The sequence below is a fragment of the Notechis scutatus genome, chromosome Z, assembly GCF_049901735.1.
Source record: "Notechis scutatus isolate UNSWTSFEM ecotype Mainland chromosome Z, rNotScu1.2, whole genome shotgun sequence".
Taxonomy (NCBI): domain Eukaryota; kingdom Metazoa; phylum Chordata; class Lepidosauria; order Squamata; family Elapidae; genus Notechis; species Notechis scutatus.
Window position 1 is genome coordinate 120,686,825 of NC_142025.1, and position 18,680 is coordinate 120,705,504.

An 18,680-nucleotide genomic window follows, 5' to 3' on the forward strand; every position below is an offset into this window, starting at 1 on the left:
ATCTTTGGCGCGCCGCTCTGGGCCTCTCGCCACGCACACTCGGTGGTACGGGAAAGCGGGGGTGGGGTGGAGATCGGCATCGCAAAGCCGAGGTACGCATGTGCCCTCGCGGCATCCTGCTCGCTGGGTAGAGAGCGTTCGAGAACTCGAGGCGTACGCGGCCTAGGAGCATGCGTGATCTCAAGCAAATGGCCGCGGGAGGGAGGGAAGGAAGACGGCCGCTCCACGCGCTTGCGCGCTGCCTCAAGTATCTCTCTCTCCACCCCCAGTTGTGAAAGCAGGACGTTTCCTAGCTGGGATCCTTTAAAACAGGGGTCCCCAACCTTGGCAACTTTAAGGCTTGTGGACTTCAACTCCCAGAGTCCCTCAGCTGTCTGAAGAACTCTGGGAGTTGAAGTCCACAAGCCTTAAAATTGCCAAGGTTGAGACCCCTGCTTTAAAAAAACAAAAAAAAACACATGCGCACTGAGCATTGGTGGCCGGCGTTTCTTTTTTTTTTTTTCTTTCCCCCCCTCACCCCTCGCATGCGCAGGGCTGGTGTCCTCTCCTTCGGCCCTCATCGCGCACGCTCAGAACCGGCCAGGCCCCCCCTCTCGGGCGTAAGCGCAGCGCGACGTTGCCCCGAAAAAAAAAAAAGAGAGAGAGAGAGAGAGAGAGAGGCTCCTCCTTTCGGGCGGGCGCCGTCGCCAGTGCGCGTGCGGCGGCGTCGGCGTCGGCGGCGGGGCGCGAGCGCGAAGAGAGAGGGCAAGAAGGGGTGTGGTGAAGGGGAGGGAGGCGATGAGTGCGCGTGCGCACTGCGGGCTGGGTTGCAGCAGGCAGCGGCGGCGGCGGCGGTTGAGCTCGCGGGCGGGTGAGTCGCTTAGGGGAGGAGGGGAGGGGGGTCGCGTGGGGAGGAGGAGTGGGGGGAGAAGCGAGGCCGGTGTGGTGGCGGGGGGGAGGGCGGGAAAAAAAAAAGGGGCTCGAGCACGCGCGGGTCTCTCCCCCCACCCGAGGCCTCACCGCGTGGCGGCCGCCTCGGACCAGCAGGCAGGCAGGCAGGCAGGAGGGAAGACCCGCCGCCGCCGCCGCCTCAGCCGCCTCCTCCGCCTCTCGTGGTGCGGAGCCAGGCCGGGCCTGCCCCTCGGCTGAGTCACGGGGCGGGGCGCTCCCCCTCCTCTCCTGAGGGGGAGGGCGAGACAAGGGGGTCAGGAAAGTTGGAGGACGAGGGGGGGTTTCCCTCCGCACGTGGTGGCTGATGGGCCGTGTAAGTCCCTCGGGGGGGAGGGGGGTAAAGGAGGAGGAGGGGAGTCACCTGAGGGAGGGGAGAAGGGGAGGGGCTGCCCTGGGGGTCTTGGAGGGAAGGGGCGAACTCTGGTCTCAGTCCGGGGGTCGGGTAAAGGGAGCCTGTCCTGGGTTGAACCCTTCAAAGGGGTTGCCTGGATTGGTGGGGGGGTCTTTGGGAGGGGGGGGAGGGAGGGAAAGGGAGCCTTGGTCTTCCTGGGAGGTGGGGGGGTCGCCTAAAAGGAGCCTGTCCTGGGTTGAACTCCTGTAGGAGGTGCCTGAATTTGAGGGGGGCTCCTGGGGAGGGAGGGGGTGAGCCCTAATAAGGGGGTGCCTGGATTTGTGGGCGGGGGTCCTTGGGGAGAGGGGAGGGGGGTGGGAAAGACCTGAGGGAGGATGCCCTGGCCTGAACTATGGAGGGAGCCTGGATTTTGGGGGTAGGGAGGGTGTCGTTGGATGGGGTGTCTTTGGGAAGGATGGGGACGAGCCCTGGTCTTCCTGGGAGGGGGGTCTGCTAAAGGAAGCCTTTCCTGTCCTGAACTCTGAGGGAGGGTACCTGGATTTGGGGTGAAGCGTTGAACTTCCTGGGGAGTGTCACCTAAAGGGAGCCTGTCCTGAGTTGAACTCCGGTAGGAGGTACCTGAATTTGAGGGGGGGTCCCTGTGGAGGGAGGGGGATGAGGAGGGAGGGGAGAGCCCTGATTGGGGGCACCCCCTCCACTCCAAGATTCATTGGGGAAAAGTGACCCAGGGGGCAAGGAAGGGAGCTGGGTGGGTGGGGGCCTCAAAGCCAACCCCCCCCCCGCCTCCCAGACTCAAATTATTGACTGAATACACACACAGGCATTTTAAACCAGCTTCTTCTCCCCCCTTTGTGGTTTGGTTGTGGCTTGTGCAAAACCCCAAAATAGGTGAATTCCCTATTTGTGTGACCTCAGTCTTTTTTTTGGGGGGGAGAGAAAACACACGATTGCCCTTTAAAGGGAAGGCCCCGCCAAGCTCCTCTCCCTTATTTGGGGGCGAGGGAACCCAAGGTGTGTTTTTTTTTGCGGGGGTGTCTTTGCATATTTGGGAAGGCGGCTTTTCTTTTTCTTGTGCAACTCGGGGAGTCAAGCCACTCTGGGAGGGTGGCTGTTTTGGGGTGGGAATTGAAATGCAGAGGGTGGATGGAAACGAAACAACTTGCAGTGGCTTGGCTGGGCGGCAGAAAAAAAGAAAGGCTTGTGAAAACGAAACCCCTCCCCCCAAAAAGGGCAACAGCTGGATTTGAACTTTTTATCTCCTGGATGATGGGTTTTCAATCGAGGGTGGCCGAGCTTGGTTACTTTTAAGACAGGTGGGACTTCAACTCCCAGAATTCCCCAGCCAACATGGGATGTGATTGAGCAACCTGAAAAAAAAAGGGGGGGTGGGTGGGTTTCAACTTTGGGGGAGGTGGGTTTGGGTTTTGCTTATGGGCGAGCCGCATTAGTGGCTTTCCTTTCTCCCCGGATAGATGGCCTTGGGGCCATTTGAGGAGGGGGCGGCGGGGAAGCAGATACCTCAGGCTGGATTTGAACTCAGAGCAGGCTTTTAGGCACGGGAGAATCTGTTCAGATGCCAGGAATCTGTGTGTGTATTTGGGGGGGAACCCCTGTGCAAAAAAGCCTCTCTTGGGGGAAACATTTATCACCCCTAAGAACTGGGGACGTAGCAGCTCGGGACAAGATCGAAAGCAAGGGGGGGTGTCCCTCCTAAAAGGAGCTGCTCCCTTCCTCCTCCTGCCCCCCCAAAGCTGATCACGTGGTGTGGAGCCTGTCTCTCCGCAGTGGCCGCTTAGCTGAATCATGCTTGGGGTTGGCAAGAGCCGAGGGGAGGCTCCATGCTGGCCGGAGGGGCTGCCTGATTCCTGCGTTCCAGCAAAGTGGGTGCAAACTTCCTGCCTCCTTCGGCCAGCTCCCTCCTCCTCCTCCTCCTCCTCCTCCCTTCCTCTTTGGCTCCTCGGCAGCAGCAGCAGCACGCAAGATCGGCAGCACGTGGTAGCGGCAGCAGTGGCAGCAGTCGCCGGGCCTCCCCGGTTGCCCCCAACTGCCGCCGCCACCACCACCGATTACGGGCCTTACTGACCCAGACAGGTTGGCAGTGGGAGAGGAGGAGACTCCCGGTTGCTCTCTCGCAGGGAGTTGGGTGGGCTAAGGATCAGTCTTTTTTGGGGGGTGTTACTCCTTGGCATGGCAGGTGAGGGGTGTGTGGAAGAAGGAGCCAGCAGCAGCTGTGTCGGCAGCCACCACCTCATGCCGTCTGGGGCTTTGTCTTAACGCTGGGCTGCCTCCCCCGGGAAGAGAAGCGGGTTTTTCCAGCTCTGGTGTGTGTTAGGGAGGGCTGGCCTTCCCCCCCCCCGGCCCCTCTTTTTTTGCGTACCCCTCTTGAGAGCAGAAGCCCACTCCGGAGGGCAAGCGGATCCTGGAGGTCTGCCTTGGGAGGAAGAGCGGGTCAGGGAATAGGCCTGGGGTTCAATTCTTCCTTTCCGGAAGGGCAGCTCTGCTTTTATTCACCCCCAAAAGATCGGGGAGATTGGGTTTGGGGTGCTGAGGGAATTGGGGGGGGGGGCTTCTACCATCGGTGTGATAGATTTAGGCCTTTAAAGATTGTTTGCTCCACGAAGGAATTTCCCGATTTGCATGTTGGCAAGGTGGATTTTTCTTTTTTTCTTTTTTGGGGAATGAGTGAAATGAGCTCTTTGGGGTGTAAAGTCTTGGTTTTTTTTTGCTAAACCTAAGTCAGAAGTTTCTTTTTTAAAAAAACAAACTCCAAAAAATGAGCTTTTTCTCAAATCTGGTTGGCTTCCTCCTCTTCCTCCTCCTCCCCCCCAAAATCTGGCAGTACCAGTTTTTAAAACCGCCCCTTTTGGAAGACTATTTTGACTGAAGTTGCTCCTTTGGATTCATTCTGGGCCTCGAGACGTATGTGATCCCCGGGCCTTGGAAGCTGTAAGGAACAGGAGATCCCAAAATAGAGCAGGGAGGATCTATGCCAGCAGAAGGTGTGGTCTAAGTCGCCTTGGCTAAATCTTGGGCTCAGGTCGGCACGAGAAGCAAACTCCTGCAGGCTTATTGCTGTGTGAATGGACCAACTTGCAGGCCAAAGAAAGTTAGTAGACAAACGTCAAGGGAGAGATTTTCATGTCACCCTGGTGGTAGTCGCCTCCAAGGTGCTTTTTTCAAAAGGCAGCTGCACTACAGGTAGTCCCCAGCCTTACAATAAGGTACATTTAGTGACTGGTCAAAAGTTTTAAGAACAGCACCGGAAAAACTTGTGACTTACCACCGTTTTTCACACTTAACGACCGTTGTGGCATCCCTGTAATCAGAATTCAAGCCGCTTGGCGCAACTGACTAGTGTCTTGGGGTCGGTCATGTGATTCCCCTTTTGTGACCTTCCGAGAGGCAAAATCAATGCCGGATTCACTTAACGACCGTGTGACTAAACTTAACCACAGTGGCAAGAAAGGTCATAAAATTGGGGTAAAACCTAACAATGTTTCACTTAACAGAAATGTTGTGCTTGAGGATTACCTGTACATATGTGTATATGGATCTATAAAAATTGGGAGGAAGGTCATAAAACGGGGCAAAAATCACTTAAATGCCTCGCTTTTAACAACAGAAATTTGGGTCTCCATTGTCGTAAGTCGGGGACTACCTGTGTGGCTTTTTTAGTGGATTTTTTTTTTTTTTTAAATGCAGTCGTAATGAGATGGCTTGGAGGGGGAACCGCTGGGGAAGTCCTGAAAATGATCGGTAGCGCTGGGAAAAAGAAAGTTTTTAGGAGAAGACATTAGTTTTTGGGCGCTGGTTTTGCGCGACTAAAAACATGTCAAATTAATTTAGCGGTTTGTCTTGGCCTCTTCCTTTGCATGGGTTAAGAACGAGAGGCGGTGCTAAAAAATTTACCTCGACTCAGATTTGGGCTCTTGTTTTGTCTCTCACTTCCATAGTTCCCATTCTAAAAGCACGCTAGGACATCTGCTTAAGACAGAGCCCCCAAACTTGGCCACTTTAAGACCGGTGGACTTCAAATCCCAGAATAGCTGGCAGGGGAATTCTGGGAGTTGAAGTCCACAAGTCCTAAAGTGGCCAAGTTTGGGGACTCTGTCTTAAGGTGACATGCTCTCCCTGCCCATTACCCCAAATAGCCCAGCATCAGCTATTTCAGAGGTAACAGATCAACAGAATTGGAAGGGACCTTCCAGGTCATCTAGTCCAACCCCTCCCCGCCGAGACCCTACACCAATTTCTGACAAATGGCAGTCCAGTCTCTTCTTCTTGAAAGCCTCCCACAACTTCTGAAGGCAACTTCCGTTCCTTAGAACAGAGGTGTCCCAACTTTTGGCCACTGTTAAGTCCTGTGGACTTCAACTCCCAGAATTCCCCCAAGCCATCAGTTCTGGGGAGTTGAGGCCCACAAGACTTAAAAGTGGCCAAGGTTGGACACCCCTGTCTCAGAAGATAGCGGGGGCTTGTATGCTTTGGATTGAAAGGGTCGTGAACCAAATATGGCCGAGCTAGGAAGTCGGTTGGCTGGAACGTGGCGGGTCTCGTGTTTTGGGCGGTGCTTAAATTTGGAAAATTCGTGAGGGATTTTCAATGGCACGAAGCCTTTTTAAAAGACGTGGAGGTAGAACATAGAATGATAGGACTGGAAGGAACTTCGGAGGTCCTCTAGTCCAGCCCAGGCCAAGGCAGGAGACCCCATTCTGGACAAACAGCTGTCTCGTCTTTTTCTTGAAAACTTCCATGGATTGGAGCCCCCACAATGTCTGGTGGCAAGCAGTTCCACTGATTTAATTGCTAGGAAATTCCTCCTGAATTCCAGGTTGCTTCTCCCCTGGATGAGTTTCCATCTGTTGCTTCTCCTCCTGCCTTCCGGGGCGTTGGAGAATAAATTAAGCCCCCCCCCCTTCTTTGGGGCAGCTCCTCAAGTACTTCAATCAGAATAGAGCTGGAAGGGACCTTGGAGGTCTTCTAGTCCAGCCCCCTGCTCAAGCGGAGAACCTATACAATCTCAGACAAGGGCCTCTTCTTTTTTTTAAAAAAAAAAAAAGTTTTTATTTTTATAACAAAAACAAATAAAACCATCTTTCTGTTCAACAATGTGTCGGTTGGATACATATATCTTGTGCACACAGTACCATGTTTCTCATATAATAAGGCCGGGTCTTTTTTTTTTTTGAGGCCCGAAAAAATGGCTAGGTGACTTAATTCCCCCCGTTGCATCTTCGGGCAGGCGGGCGGCGACGTCTTGGATGTTGACCTCAGCGTTGGTGGGGCACTTCGTATCGGGTCAACGCAGGCAGCACCATATCCGGGTGTGCGACAAAAGTGCTTCCTAACGGCAAGCCCCCCCGCACCATTCCCCCATTTCGCATGTTTTAATATAGGCCTTAATTTGCGGGAAGGGCTTAATTTCATTTCATGCCTATAAAACATGCTGGGGCTTCCTATTGGGGGAGGCCGTATTGTTGGAGAAACAGGGTAACTATCATACATATCTTATTTATATTATAATTGATAACGAGTTAGAGTAAGAAAGAATATGAAATACAATTTTGAAAGACAATAATGTTAATCACAGTACAATTGATAAACGTGATATAAAACACTGATTAGAATGGCTATAAATGTAAATAAACAAGTGACTCTTAAAAACCAAAAATCGTCCAGTGATGGAGCATCCGCCACTTCTGGTGGCAAGTTGTTCCCCTGCTTAATTGTTCTTGCTGTTAGGGAATTTCTCCTTAATTCCAGGTTGCTTCTCTCCTTGATTAGTTTCTACCCATCCCTTCCTCGTCCTGCTTTGGGGAATAAGGTGGACCCCCTCCTCATTGTGGCAGTCCCTCAAATGCTTGAACGCTGCTATCCCGTCCCTCCTTGGTCCTTCTCAGTTAGTCTGAGATGCCACCCCCCTTCCCTCAACCGTTCATGGTACAGTTAAGCTCGTCAAGACCCTTTAATCCAGGGGGTCTCCAACCTTGGCCACTTTAAAACGGGTGGACTTCAACTCCCAGAATCCTCCATTCAACCATAGCTCGTTTTTTTTCCTACTTCCTAGAGCGGAGAGATTGCAGAGGAAGGGATGACAAGAGAGGAAGCAGGCAGAGAGAGTGGAAGTCTTAGCGAAGCTGAATGGAGGAATTCTGGGAGTTGGAGTCCTCCACTCTTAAATCAGGGGTCTCCAACCATGGCCACTTTAAGCCTGGTAGACTTCAACTCCCAGAATCCTCCATTCAACCATAGCTCGTTTTTTTTCCTACTTCCTAGAGCGGAGCGATTGCAGAGGAAGGGATGACAAGAGAGGAAGCAGGCAGAGAGAGTGGAAGTCTTAGTGAAGCTGAATGGAGGAATTCTGGGAGTTGGAGTCCTCCACTCTTAAATCAGAGGTCTCCAACCTTGGCCACTTTAAGCCTGGTAGACTTCAACTCCCAGAATCCTCCATTCAACCATAGCTCGTTTTTTTTCCTACTTCCTAGAGCGGAGCGATTGCAGAGGAAGGGATGACAAGAGAGGAAGCAGGCAGAGAGAGTGGAAGTCTTAGTGAAGCTGAATGGAGGAATTCTGGGAGTTGGAGTCCTCCACTCTTAAATCAGGGGTCTCCAACCATGGCCACTTTAAGCCTGGTAGACTTCAACTCCCAGAATCCTCCATTCAACCATAGCTCGTTTTTTTCCTACTTCCTAGGCGGAGCGATTGCAGAGGAAGGATGACAAGAGAGGAAGCAGGCAGAGAGAGTGGAAGTCTTAGTGAAGCTGAATGGAGGAATTCTGGGAGTTGGAGTCCTCCACTCTTAAATCAGGGGTCTCCAACCATGGCCACTTTAAGCCTGGTAGACTTCAACTCCCAGAATCCTCCATTCAACCATAGCTCGTTTTTTTCCTACTTCCTAGAGCGGAGCGATTACAGAGAAGGGATGACAAGAGAGGAAGCAGGCAGAGAGAGTGGAAGTCTTAGTGAAGCTGAATGGAGGAATTCTGGGAGTTGGAGTCCTCCACTCTTAAATCAGAGGTCTCCAACCTTGGCCACTTTAAGCCTGGTAGACTTCAACTCCCAGAATCCTCCATTCAACCATAGCTCGTTTTTTTTCCTACTTCCTAGAGCGGAGAGATTGCAGAGGAAGGGATGACAAGAGAGGAAGCAGGCAGAGAGAGAGTTGAAGTCTTAGTGAAGCCGGCTGGTGGGGGGAATTCTGGGAGTCGGAGTCCGCCCGTCTTAAAAGTTGGAGGCTCCCCTGCTTTAATCCGTCTCCGTGCACCATCCTGTCTTTTCCCAGCTCTGGGAGCAACAGGTGTGCTTGCCATGTGCCAACCAGCGGGTGTGGAAACTACGTGGGCGTGTAGAGGCCTTGAGAGTCGCGTTCTCCCTCCGGCAGGATTTGTTTCCCTTCTCCCAAGCTTGCCCATCCAGCCAGTGCGTGGGCACACCTCCTGCCCACTCCCGTCCTAACCTTTCTCCCCTCCTCCCCTCCCCCTCCTCCTCCCCCCAGCGGTTTCCACAACACCTGATCCACCATGGCTGATGACCTGGACTTCGAGACCGGCGATGCCGGCGCCTCCGCCACTTTCCCCATGCAGTGCTCCGCCCTCCGGAAGAACGGCTTCGTGGTGCTCAAGGGACGTCCGTGCAAGATTGTGGAGATGTCCACTTCGAAGACGGGCAAGCACGGCCACGCCAAAGTAAGGGGCAGGGGTTGTGTGTGCGTCCTCAGTCTGTGTCAGTCTGTGGCGGGGAGGGGAGGGAGGACACCTTGGGGAAACCCCCCGTGGTGTGCGGGTTGGCGTGTGCCCGACGGGTGTCGAGCGGGGGTTTTCCCCTTTGCTGCTTTGGGTGTGTGTGTGTGTGTGTGTGTGTTGTGTAGGTCCCATTGTGCAGCTGGCCAGGTAGAGGAGAATGACCAGCATCCTGGGTCTCTGGCCTTCATTTTTCCTTGCAGACGTTTCATGACCCAACTAGGGAATGTCATCAGTGCTAGAAGGGAGGAGCAGCAACAACAACTGTGGGGTCCTTGGTGCTCTCTGAGCCGGGTTGGTTTTCTTGCAGACATCTCATGACCCAACTAGGGAACCTCATCAGTGTTAGAAGGGAGTGGGGTTTACAGAGAGAAGGAGAAAAGAGGAGGAGGATTATGGGGTCCTTGGGGCTTTCTGCCCATTTCTTGTAGACATTTCATGACCCAACTAGGTAACACCATCCATGTTAGTAGGGAGGAGGAGGAAGACGATGGGGTCCTTGGTGCTCTCTGAGCTGGCTTGTTTCCTTGCAGGCGTTTCATGACCCAACTAGGTAACATCATCCGTGCTAGAACAGGACGTCGGGGGGGGGGGTTAACCAGCACGGGTGATGTTCCCTAGCTGGGTCATGAAACGCCTGCAAGCAAACCACCAAGGACACCCCTCTCCCCCGCCAAAAGCTACAGATATTCCCTTAGTGCCATTTTTCTGCTTGGCTAGGAGATGCCCCTCTGGTCCGATGCCACTCAGGAGGCCTGGATATTTCACACACACACACACACACCCCACACAGTCTTTGTTGGTCTTTTTGACTACAGTTGTCACTCCTTTCCTGAGCCGAGCCTTCCTTCGCTTTACGGAGCTGGCTACGTAGGCTCAGGTCAACGTGCAGTTAGCACCAAAAAAAAAAACACAAAATTGCTGTATTCTGCAAGGGAAATTTAAAAAAAAATAAAAATCTTCCCCAGTCCCCCCATTAAGTTCTGACTATGGGATGTTGGGTACAAGAGTTTGGTCCCCCAGAAAGGAGCCATTCAAAGTTACCTGTCTCTTCATCCTTAATCTTCCTGGCCTGGGTGATCCATGATAGCCCTGGACAATTCGTTCCAAGTTTCGGGGGAAGTGGGGAAGAAGCATGACTTACGACCGTTTGGTCACACTTAACGGCCGACACACTGTCTCCACAGTCGCGGGATCAAAAATCCGGACGCTTGGCACAGCCAATTCGCGTTTACAACGGTCACAGCGTCCCACGGTTGCGTGATCCTCTCTTGCAACCTTCTGACAAGCCAAGCCAATGGGGGGGGGAGGGGGAAGCAGGATTCACTTAACAACCATGTGTCTCATTTAACAACAGCAGGGATTCGTGTTAACAACCGTGGCAAGGAAAGGTGTCAAAACAGGGCCAAATTCAACTCCCTTTGCACAGCCTCGGAAAGGCTGGGCTGAATATGTCGTCATAAGTTGAGAACTACCTGTAATCCACTGAACAACTAATTGGGTGGGCGGGTTTCTTGTGACTACAACGGTTGTTAAGTGTGAAAAAAGCGGTCGCAAGTCAGTTTTGCCAGTGCCAGAGTCACTAAACAAGATTATTCCAACAAAGAGTCTCTCCGGAGACCAGAAGCCAAATTTTAATTTCTTACCTACAGAACACCCAAGCATGTCCGGCCCACCTTCAATGCTAGAGATATCCAGGTAGTCCTTGACTTACAATCGTTCGTTTAGCGACGGTTCAAAGTTAACAATGGCACTGAAAAAAGGGACACTTGGGACCGCTTAAACACACTTAACGACCGTTGCAGCGTCCCCCATGGAGAGATGATTTACCTTCAGGTGCTTGACCACTGGTTCGCCTTTATGACGGCCGCAGTGTCCTGGTGACCTGATGGGGAAAGCCAGATCCGTTTAACGACTGTGCTAATAATTTAGCAATTGCAGTGACTCGCTTAACGAAAGGGCAGGAAAGGGCACAAAACGCAACACACACACACACACACCCCGTAAGCTGTCTGGACTGCAAGCTCTCTCACACACACACACCAGTCCTATTGTGGGGTGGTAGACGAGACGGCCCCAGACACACATTTCCCAACCTCATCAACATTTTAAGATGTGCGGACGAAAGGGGGCGGAGGGGGTGAAGTTCCTGGGAATGAGAGGCTCCCCCCCCGGAGGGGGAAAGCCCCGCCAGCCCTTTGGGATGGGGGAGAAGATCGGGGGCAGGGCAACAGAGACGGGGTACCCTGCTGTTGGAAAGGGGCTCCCTTGAGCTGTTCTGCCAGGCAGGGCTGCTACTTCCTCCTCCTCCTCCTCCTCTGCAAACCCCTCTCCCTTCTAGCACTGACGATGTTCCCTAGTTGGGTCACAAAACGTCTGCAAGGAAACAATCAAGCTCAGAGAGCACCAAGGGCCCCCACAGTCCTTTTCCTCCTCCTCCTCCTCCTCCTCCTCCTCCTCCTCCTCGCATTCTCTCTAAGGCCGTTCTCTCCCTCTGCCGCCCTCCTAGGTGCATCTCGTCGGCATAGACATCTTCACTGGGAAAAAATACGAAGATATCTGCCCTTCCACTCACAACATGGACGTGCCCAACATCAAGAGAAATGACTTCCAGGTAGGCCTGGGTTTGGGGGGGGGGCGGGGGCTTGCGGTCAGCAAGTGGTCCTGTGGGTTTGGTCGTCAAATGTACAAAGCAGGCCCATTTCACGAACGCCTCTCCGGGCAGTGTAGTCCAAGGGTCAGATTGTGGTGGGTTTGAGGCCGCGTTGCCCTTCCTTGGGGAGGTGGCTCCTCCACAGGTTGGAGAGCTTGTGATGTCTCCATTGTCATAGGGAGGGTGGCAGTTGGTCAGGATATCGGAATAACCGGATTGGAAGTGGGACCCTTGGAGGTCTTCTAGCCCAACCCCCCGTGCAGGCAGGAAACCCTATATCATCTCAGACAAATAGCTGCCTGGTCTCTTCTTAAAAACCTCCAGTGATGGAGCACCCACAACTTCTGGCGGCAAGCTGTTCCGCTGGCGAATTGTTCCCGCTGGCAGGACATTTCTCCTTAATTCCAGGTTGCTTCTCTCCTTGCTTGGTTTCCATCCTTTGCTTCTTGTCCAGCCTTCGGATAGAATAGAATAGAAGGGAGAAGAGAAAAGAATAAGAATAGAAAAGAGAATAGAATAGAAATAGAAATAGAATAGAGAATAGAAAAGATAATAGAATAGAATTAGAATAGAATTAAAATAGAAGAGAATAGAATAAGAATAGAATAGAATAGAATTAAAATAGAAGAGAAAAGAATAAGAATAGAAAAGAGAATAGAAGAGAAGAGAATTAAAATAGAAGAGAATAGAATAAGAATAGAAATAGAATAGAATAAACAGAGTTGGAAGGGACCTTGGAGGTCTTCTAGTCCAACCCCTGGAGGTTTAGGCAGGAAACCCTACACCACTTCAGACAAAGGGTTATCCAACATCATCTTAAAAAATTCCAGTGCTGGAGCATTCACCGCTCGTGGAGGCAAGTTCTCCCACACATTAATTGTCCTCCCTGTCAGAAAGTTTCTCCTTATTTCCAGGTTGAATCTCTCCTTGTTCAGTTTCCATCCATTGTTCCTTGTCTGGCCTTCAAAGGTGCTTTAGAAAACAGGTTGATTTGCTCCTCCTCTCTGGGGCAGCCCCTCAACTATTGGAAGGCTGCTCTCCTGTCTCCCCTGGTCCTTCTCTTCCCTAGACTAGCCAGGCCCGGTTCCTGCAACCCTTTTTCATATATTTTAGCATCCAGTCCCCTCATCATCGTGGTTGCTCTTCTCCGCCCTTTTTCTAGAAAAAGACTGCGGAGAAGGTGGGTCAGTCAAGCCAGAACACATTTGGGGGCTGTTGTAGGCCAGGCTAAGAGGCCAAACTCGTCCGTGCCTTTCTTATAAAGTTAACTGCAGAAGAATCTGGCACCCCTCCCTCCCTCTACTTCAAGGGCAGCCATGGAGGGGGCCTGTCTGAGGTGCTTTGTCAGATTACACCGCTGGCCCAGACTCAGGTCTTCCTGGCCACTTTTGGACCTGGTCAGGGTGGGAGCAGCTGGGCCTGGCAGGGCAGCGTCGCAGTGACCAGGTGCTCCAGCAGAGAAGGGCTTTTCCTACAGGTGATCCCGGGAGCCAGGTAGAAGCCACAGGTGAGCTGTTTTGCACCTTGAAGGCAAGTTGACTTGGGCCGCCCTAGAAATTGCACAGCCAGGCAAATCTTTTGACCGAAATACTCAGACTGATGGGAGGAGAAATATGTCTAGACCGGCTTCATTACCTATTTTCTGACAGGGTCCCTTCCTTAATAGACGGAGGGAATGCGCTCAGTGGAATATACCTTGACTTCAGCCAACGTGGGGGGGAAATAGCCAGGTGGGGAATTCTGGGAGTTGAAGTCCACAGGTCTTATAAAGTGGCCAAGTTTGGAGATTCCTGATGTCTGTCCCACTTTCTGATAGGGTAACTTTCTTAATAGATAGTGGGAATGTGATGGATGTAACATATATCTTGAGTACAGGAAAGTGGGGGAAAACCCCCCATCCGGTGATGAATTAAATAAACAAACAGGTTAAATGTGGACGGGACGGCGTGAGAATTAAATTGGAAACTGATACCCTGGCTGGGGGGAGATTCTGGGCGTTGAAGTTCACCTGTCTTAAAGTTGCCAAATTGAGAAAAGGCGTTTTAGATAACTGTAGGACCTCCTCCCGGCTGACAAGTGTGGCTGGTTGAATCACGCTGGGTGGGTGGGTGGGTGGGGCTTTCCCAAGAGAGAGGGGCCTTTGGAAGCAGGCGAGGCGGCCTCTGTGCTCACCCCCTTCCTTCCTCTTCCTCTCCCTCTCGCAGCTCATTGGGATCCAGGATGGGTACCTTTCTCTGCTCCAGGACAGCGGGGATGTCCGGGAGGATCTGCGTCTCCCTGAGGGAGACCTGGGCAAGGAGATCGAACAGAAATATGACAGCGGAGAAGAAATCCTGGTAAGGCCCGGACCCTTCAGCTCGTGTGTGTGCGCGTTCGGTTTGTTTCCTTTATTTAGTGTCTTTCGTTTTAGTTACAATATCTATCTACCTACATATGCCTGCATACCTATATCTTTGCATATCTTTATATTTATATCTGTATCTGTCTATTATCTATCTTATTTATATCTATCTATCTACATATATATCTATAGATATCTCTATTATCTATCTAATTTATCTATTTTATCTAATCTTATCTATATATCTAATCTATCTATCTATCTGCAAAATGCCCCTCACGCATCATCACAAAATCTCCAGAACTGTAAAGCCTACAAACTTGAAATTGGTCCCGTATGTTCCTCTTGGCTTCTATGGGCTCACTAAGAAAGGGTTTTCTGAAATGACCATCAAAACATTAATATTTCCTTTATTATTATTGTTGTTGTTATTATTATTATTAATTATTAATTATTATTAACACGGTCTGATGCTAAGGAGTTCTATTCCTGAAAAGAAATCTCTTCCAAAGGCAAAACACAAGCAGAGGAAAGGAGTTTCAGTTTCAGTTTCATAGCAGCCAACCAGCTTTAGTACAGAACAGTTGAGCTAAACCACGCCCAGGCTCCTTGCTGTCTCCTTGCTCACACAGCAAATACTGTTTCAGTTTCCAAACAGTCCTCAATGCTCTCACACACTGACAGGATGCTAGCCAGATGAATACCCATGGATGCTTTTAGGCAGAGGCAGAATTGTTTTTTTCCCCTTATTTTCCTCCCCCAAAACGAAGCTCCACCACCTAATTTCGTAGTGAAGGATGGGTGTCGAGTTTATATACATATATATATATATATATATCAGGGTTAGGGGTAGCTATATAAAAATACACATGTGCACGGGTAATCCCTGGCTTACAATAGTTTTTTTAGTGACCAAAGTTACAGCAGCACTGAAAATCTTGACTTAACAACCATTGTTCACACTTAACAACTATTGTGGCGTCCCCATGGTGCCGCAGATCAACACTCAGACGCTGGGAACCGACTCACATTTATGACGGTTGCCACGGTCACATGAGATTTTACCCATTTTGCGGCCTTCCGACAGAGTCCCCGGGATAGCCGGACTCCCTCAGCGACCCTACGACTCGCTTAACGACGGCCGCGGTGCCCTTAAAAACGGCGGCCATAAAGTGGGCCTAGAAACTCCCCAATGTCTCCTCCCATAGAAAACTGCCCATCAATAATAACCTTGGCAGCTGGAAGGAAGGCGGGTGGATTCCAACTCCCAGAATTCCCCCAGCCAGTCTCCAATGGGGGGGGGGGAGCTGCCTGGCAGGCTGGGGGATTCTGGGAGTTGTAGTCCACCCACCCAGCCGCCTTCCTTCCAGCCGCCACACAATTGAGCAGAAAGGGAAAACCCAGCCCTGGAAGATTTCTAACCCTCCAGGTCTCAGGTGGGTGTTTAGGGAGGTCCTTGGTTTTTGGGGGTGGGGGGCAGGAATTTGGGGGAGAAAGCAAAGACACCCCCCCAGGTTTTCCCTCCTTCCAACCTACTCTTCCTCCTCCTTCCTCCTCCCTCCTCCAGATCACCGTTCTGTCTGCAATGACCGAGGAAGCTGCTGTCGCCATCAAAGCCATGGCTAAATAAAAGGAACCGCAGGTGAGTCCAGGTACAGACAGGGGGGGAAGAGAGGTGGCGGTGGGGGCCTTTGGAGTCCTTTCCTCCCCCCCGGCTTTTTTTTTTAACACCCCTTCCCCCCCCTTCCCCTTGCAGGCAACAGCCGCAGCCGCAACAAACTTTTAATGAACCAGAGAGGAATCGCAACCCACAAAAAAGACTGTCAGATTGGGCTCCAGAACCACCCAAAATCTTGGTTTTTTTTCTTCTCTTTTTTCTTTGTCGTCTTCTCTTTCTTCCTCCTCCTCCTCTTCTTCTTCTTCTTCTCTTTCCCTTCCTTTGAAACGAAACAAACAAACCCCCCCACACACACCTCCTTCCCCCCCACTTCGAATCCTCTCGGTTCCTCCCTTTTGAATTAAAACAAAACAAAACCAAGCTTTTTATTTTGTGGTCTTTAAAAAAAAAAAAGAGCAAAAAGGAAAAAAACACACAGAGGCAAGAAAATAAAATAAAAATCCCTCCCTCTGCCCTGCTTTGTTCCCCCCATCCCTTCCTCTTCCTCCTCTTCCTCCGTGGTGCTTAGTCACACTACAACCATTTATTTGTGTGTGTGTGTGTTCCTGGCAAAGAGAGAATTTGCACTTAAAAAGACAAAAAAAGAAATATTTTAAGTGCTGGAAGGAAAGGAAGGAAAAGAGAAAACCATCGCGAGAGACTCTTTGGTTCTCCCCTCCTCTCCCCCCCCCCCCCTTTCTCATTTTCATCCTCCTTTCGAAAGGAGAGGGCAGATTTTGGGGAGGGGTGTGTGTGCGAAAGCTACCCCCCTTCCCCCACCCCTCCGCCTCTCAGCTGAGCAAAAACGCCCCGGTGGGCCTTCCTCCCTCCAAAGTCTTCGTTCCTCCACGAATGTTTCTCTTTGAGGGTTGACAGGGGTTTGTACGTAGGGGGCGTTGTTTGGGGGCTGTTTTTTTTTTAAATTTTTGTGCCCCTCCCCTTTTCCACCTGTCTGCTGGGCGGTTGCAACAGGTTTCGGTCCCTTCTCTCCGTGCTGGGAGGTTAAGCCCCGAAGTGGGGGGGTTGGGGGTTGGGGGGGAAGGGAAAATTCCCACTCTGGTTGCTGAGCTTGCTTAAACCCCCCCTCCTCCTCCTTGCTGGAGCCCCCTTTTGTCTGCAAGAATGGGACAGGAGGGGTGGGGGGGTGGCTGGAATGACAGGGACCTGCCCTCCCTCCAGCGGAGTATATAGGCAGGGTTACTCTGGTCCCTGTCAATCATGTTGGATTTCCTTCCCCCTCCCTCCATTCTACAGGGTTAGCACCCCCCTTTCCTCCCCTGGGTAAACCGCCCAAAAAGCTGTTTTCAGGTTAGGAAATCTTTATTTTGGGGGTGGGGGGAGAAAGTGGGTTTTTTTTTTAAAACAAAAAATTAAAAATCCCTCCTCCCTCCCTTTGAACTGTCTCCTTCGTTCATATTTACTCTCCTCTGCTGTTCCCAGGTCAAGCTGTGCCCCCCCCCCACTTCTCCTCCCCTCCCCCCTGTTAATCCAACCCATTTGTTAATGCACCTCAATAAAAAAAAACCAAGTTTAATATGAAAAAGCTCTGGTTGTGTGTCATTGTGTGTGTGTGTGTGTTGTGTCTCACAAGGAGGGGAGAAGCCTTGCCCTGGCCAGGGGGAGGGTCTACTCAAGAGACCTAAGGTGGGGGGGAGGGAGGAGGAGGGGATGTGCCTCCTTCAGAAATGGGGTGGCTGGGAACTGCCAGGTGAGGTCAAAGTAGCAGCTACGAGGAGTCCTCCACTTAACGACCACCATATATGTAGCTGAGAGCCATCCCAGAGTTACCGGACGTTAAGATGGGGCGGCCGATAAATCCTATAGAGAAATCAATCCTATAAAACCTCCACTGCTAAGCGAGACCGTTGTTAAGTGATTTGTCCCATTTTACGACCTCTCCTGCCACCGTCGTTAACCAAATTGTGGTCTTAAGTTAGTCCCGCCAGTCCTTACGTGAAGCTGGCTTCCCCCCACCATAGGACTTTGCTAGTAGGGAAGTCCCAAGAGGGGAATCGCACGACCGTCATAAAGGTGAGTCACTTGCCAAGCATTTGGATTTTGATCCCGCGACTCAGGACGGGGCGGCGGTCATTAAGTGCGAAAAGGATTCACGAAGTCCCCTTTCGTTTTGGTCACTGCACGAATGGTTGCAAGTCAAGAACTTGCCCGTATGTGGAGCACGAATAGCTTTCTATCCAGAAGGCGACTCCAACCTCGGTCTTTGCAACGTGTCCCAACGGATCCATGCTGGAAGACCCACACAAAACCCATCACTGACGATGGAACATGGGTGTCCCGGTTGCCGTCGGATGTGGCGGCCGAGGTTCTCCACCGATGGCCAGTTTCTTCGGAGCACAACTGGCTTGGTCCTAGAGAGGCCCCCGTATCTTGGCCTCTTCAGGAGGATCTACCTGTCCCGACAGGTGCATCACGGGACGACTTCTGGATAAATCCAACATCTGGCTTTGCTAAAGCAGAGTGGGCCCCCTTTACAACCTGTGGACTTCAACTCCCAGCATTCCCTTGCCGGCCGGTCATGTTTCAGTGACCTCTGGGCATCAACTCCCACAATCTCTGGCTCAGGAATTCTGGGAGTTGAAGTCCACAGGTCGTAAAGGGGCCCATAGTTGCCCACCTTTTTGAGCTAAAGGATGCTCAAGTTAAAAGGTGGTTAAATCACCCACTCTGTGGACCCACCCAGGTACAGATTAGATCCCCTTTCATGGCTCCTGGAAAAACGAGACCTGAATTATCCTGGGAAACAATGTTCAAATCTCTTCGAATTATTTAAATTTGTCGGCTGTTGTGTAAGTGGCACAGGACTGTTGTGTGCCATCAGTCTTTCTCCAGCCTTAAGAGGTGTGGATTTTAATTCCCCCCCAAAAGCTAATAGAATTAAGGGTTTCTCCATTTGGGCAACTTTTAAGAAGCATGGACTTCCAACTCCCAAAATTCCCTTGCTGGCTGGGGAATTCTGGGAGTTGACATCCACCTATAATCCTATGTCG

The 18,680-nt window shown here is 51.4% G+C and overlaps 1 protein-coding gene across 2 annotated transcripts; it reads left to right on the plus strand.

The window, feature by feature from the left end:
- The first annotated feature begins 793 nt into the window (after positions 1-793).
- On the plus strand, positions 794-16,053 carry EIF5A (eukaryotic translation initiation factor 5A). Of its 2 annotated transcripts, none has more exons than XM_087946582.1 (6): positions 794-850; positions 8,778-8,967; positions 11,531-11,635; positions 13,879-14,010; positions 15,583-15,667; positions 15,772-16,053. In XM_087946582.1, exons 2-5 carry the CDS (start codon positions 8,803-8,805, stop codon positions 15,643-15,645), a joined length of 465 nt encoding a protein of 154 aa, XP_087802708.1. In that variant the 5' UTR covers positions 794-850; positions 8,778-8,802; the 3' UTR covers positions 15,646-15,667; positions 15,772-16,053. The 2 variants fall into 2 exon arrangements, with proteins under 2 accessions (XP_087802708.1, XP_087802707.1); XM_087946581.1 differs by having other exon boundaries at positions 15,583-15,657.
- The last annotated feature ends 2,627 nt before the right edge of the window (positions 16,054-18,680 follow it).